General features: G+C 42.3%; 1 protein-coding gene across 1 annotated transcript; it reads left to right on the top strand.

Annotated features, from left to right (window-relative positions):
* Positions 1-327: 327 nt before the first annotated feature.
* Positions 328-843, top strand: LOC149232078 (uncharacterized protein At1g76070-like). Its single transcript, XM_089381826.1, has one exon. The coding sequence runs from the start codon at positions 328-330 to the stop codon at positions 841-843; it is 516 nt and encodes a 171-aa protein (XP_089237952.1).
* The last annotated feature ends 795 nt before the right edge of the window (positions 844-1,638 follow it).

Here is a 1,638-nt window from a genome sequence, read left to right as displayed (position 1 = left end):
GGCGCTAGATTATTTTGTTTTTAGAAGACGAGCAAGTGAAAGAAGGTCCCCAGGGAGAATTAGGGCCCGAAGGTGGTAGCTCGTTGGAATCAGGTGTTATAAAGGAGGACTCAGAGGAATGGGATAAGTTCGAGGATATGGAAGACAGATCAGTGGATGATCTTTATCCCGGGTCATGGAGAAAGATTTTGGAGGAAACTCTGAGCCGGGAGAATATTTCATCGACAGAGGAGGGGTTGTATATATCTGGTAGAATAATTGCCTGGCCTCTTGATATCTCTGCCAGGGCTAACCGGCGTAGTTTTACTGGGCGGCTATTCGGGGCCAATGATATCTATAATCCCTAAAGAAGCCCGGGAGAAGAAGAGAGATAGCGGGTTCGAATCCCAGGAGCCGACGTCTCCCAAGGTTTCTTACATTGGGCAAGTGAAGTTGAAGAAGCAAATGTGCAAGGCAAAGGTCAAAGCGAAGGATCGCAGCAGGGATCGGGAGCGGGATCAGTCTGTGTTGCGGATTAAGGAGATTAAATCAGAGCCTTCTTCTCCATGTGGCATCAAGGCGTTGCAGCTGAAGAAATTTTTCTCCATTTCCCGCAAGAAGAAACCCGAGCAGACTGTATCAGATTCTGGATTTTCCCTGGAGGCTAGGGTTCCCAGCCTGGGCCAGATGAAACGATTTTTGTCTCGACGTGACAAGGACCCTTCACTGGCAAATATATTTCAAGATTCGGTCCAGCACGATTTTAAGTGTTCGCCAATGAACAAATCTAAAGAAAGTAGCGATGAAGATAAAGGCGATGTAAAGAAATTTGCATCAGATGATCAGGAGCTAGAAAACCCTTAGAATGAAGATGAAGATTGGAATTTGGAAAACCCTAAGCCAGTGTCAATCTATGGAAGCGGCGATTAATGCGAGCGCTGCTTATAAGGCCGCGGTGGAAGTTGTTCAGAGAGATGGACCAAAGTTTCTTCCACATTTGACAAAATTTGAAGGAATAGGGATCAGAGAGATCCCAATGCGAGGAATGAAAAAGTCCTTAGAGATGGAATGGTGTTCAATGTTGCACTTGGGCTTCAGAATTTATTAGACTATAGAGATAGAGAAATTAAACCTGAAGAATTTATCCTTTATTTAGTTTCTTGGAATCATGTTTAAAGTTATTGAGCCTTATTGAGCCTAGCTAACTCAATGTAGGTAAAGTTATTTTGTTAGAAATTGCGACTCTAACAAATGACAGGTTAAGCATGGAGTTCCAAGAATTTATTTGACAAAGATGCCCAAGATGTGAACTATGAAAAGATGGGATAAAGGAGTAGCAACAACATTTATGGTGGACAACAAAATAGATGTCTGTTTGAATTAGTGTGGTTTGTGGAATAGACTCCCTAACATGTTATAAGAAAGTCCAGTTGTTGTAATGGTCACTGTATGTACCGAGGAACTCCAAAATGTGGAATGAAATGTAAGTTTTAAAGGCATCTGAAAGTTTGTGGTGATCTTAAAACTACTTTGTAATGGTTTATGGTCAGCTTGAACCATCTTTTGTCACTGTAAAGTGAGGGTTGGTGGTGAGCCAGAAACCATCTATAGAGTCTTTGTGGCTGAAGTGCTTTTTGTGACTAGCTTGCCTTTGTTGTA

The sequence above is a fragment of the Pinus tabuliformis genome, chromosome J, assembly GCF_031772625.1.
Source record: "Pinus tabuliformis cultivar Carrire ecotype Pingquan chromosome J, CPIR1, whole genome shotgun sequence".
Classification (NCBI taxonomy): Eukaryota; Viridiplantae; Streptophyta; class Pinopsida; order Pinales; family Pinaceae; genus Pinus; species Pinus tabuliformis.
Note: the sequence above shows the minus strand (reverse complement) of the source record. Positions and strands in the feature narration are given on the sequence as shown.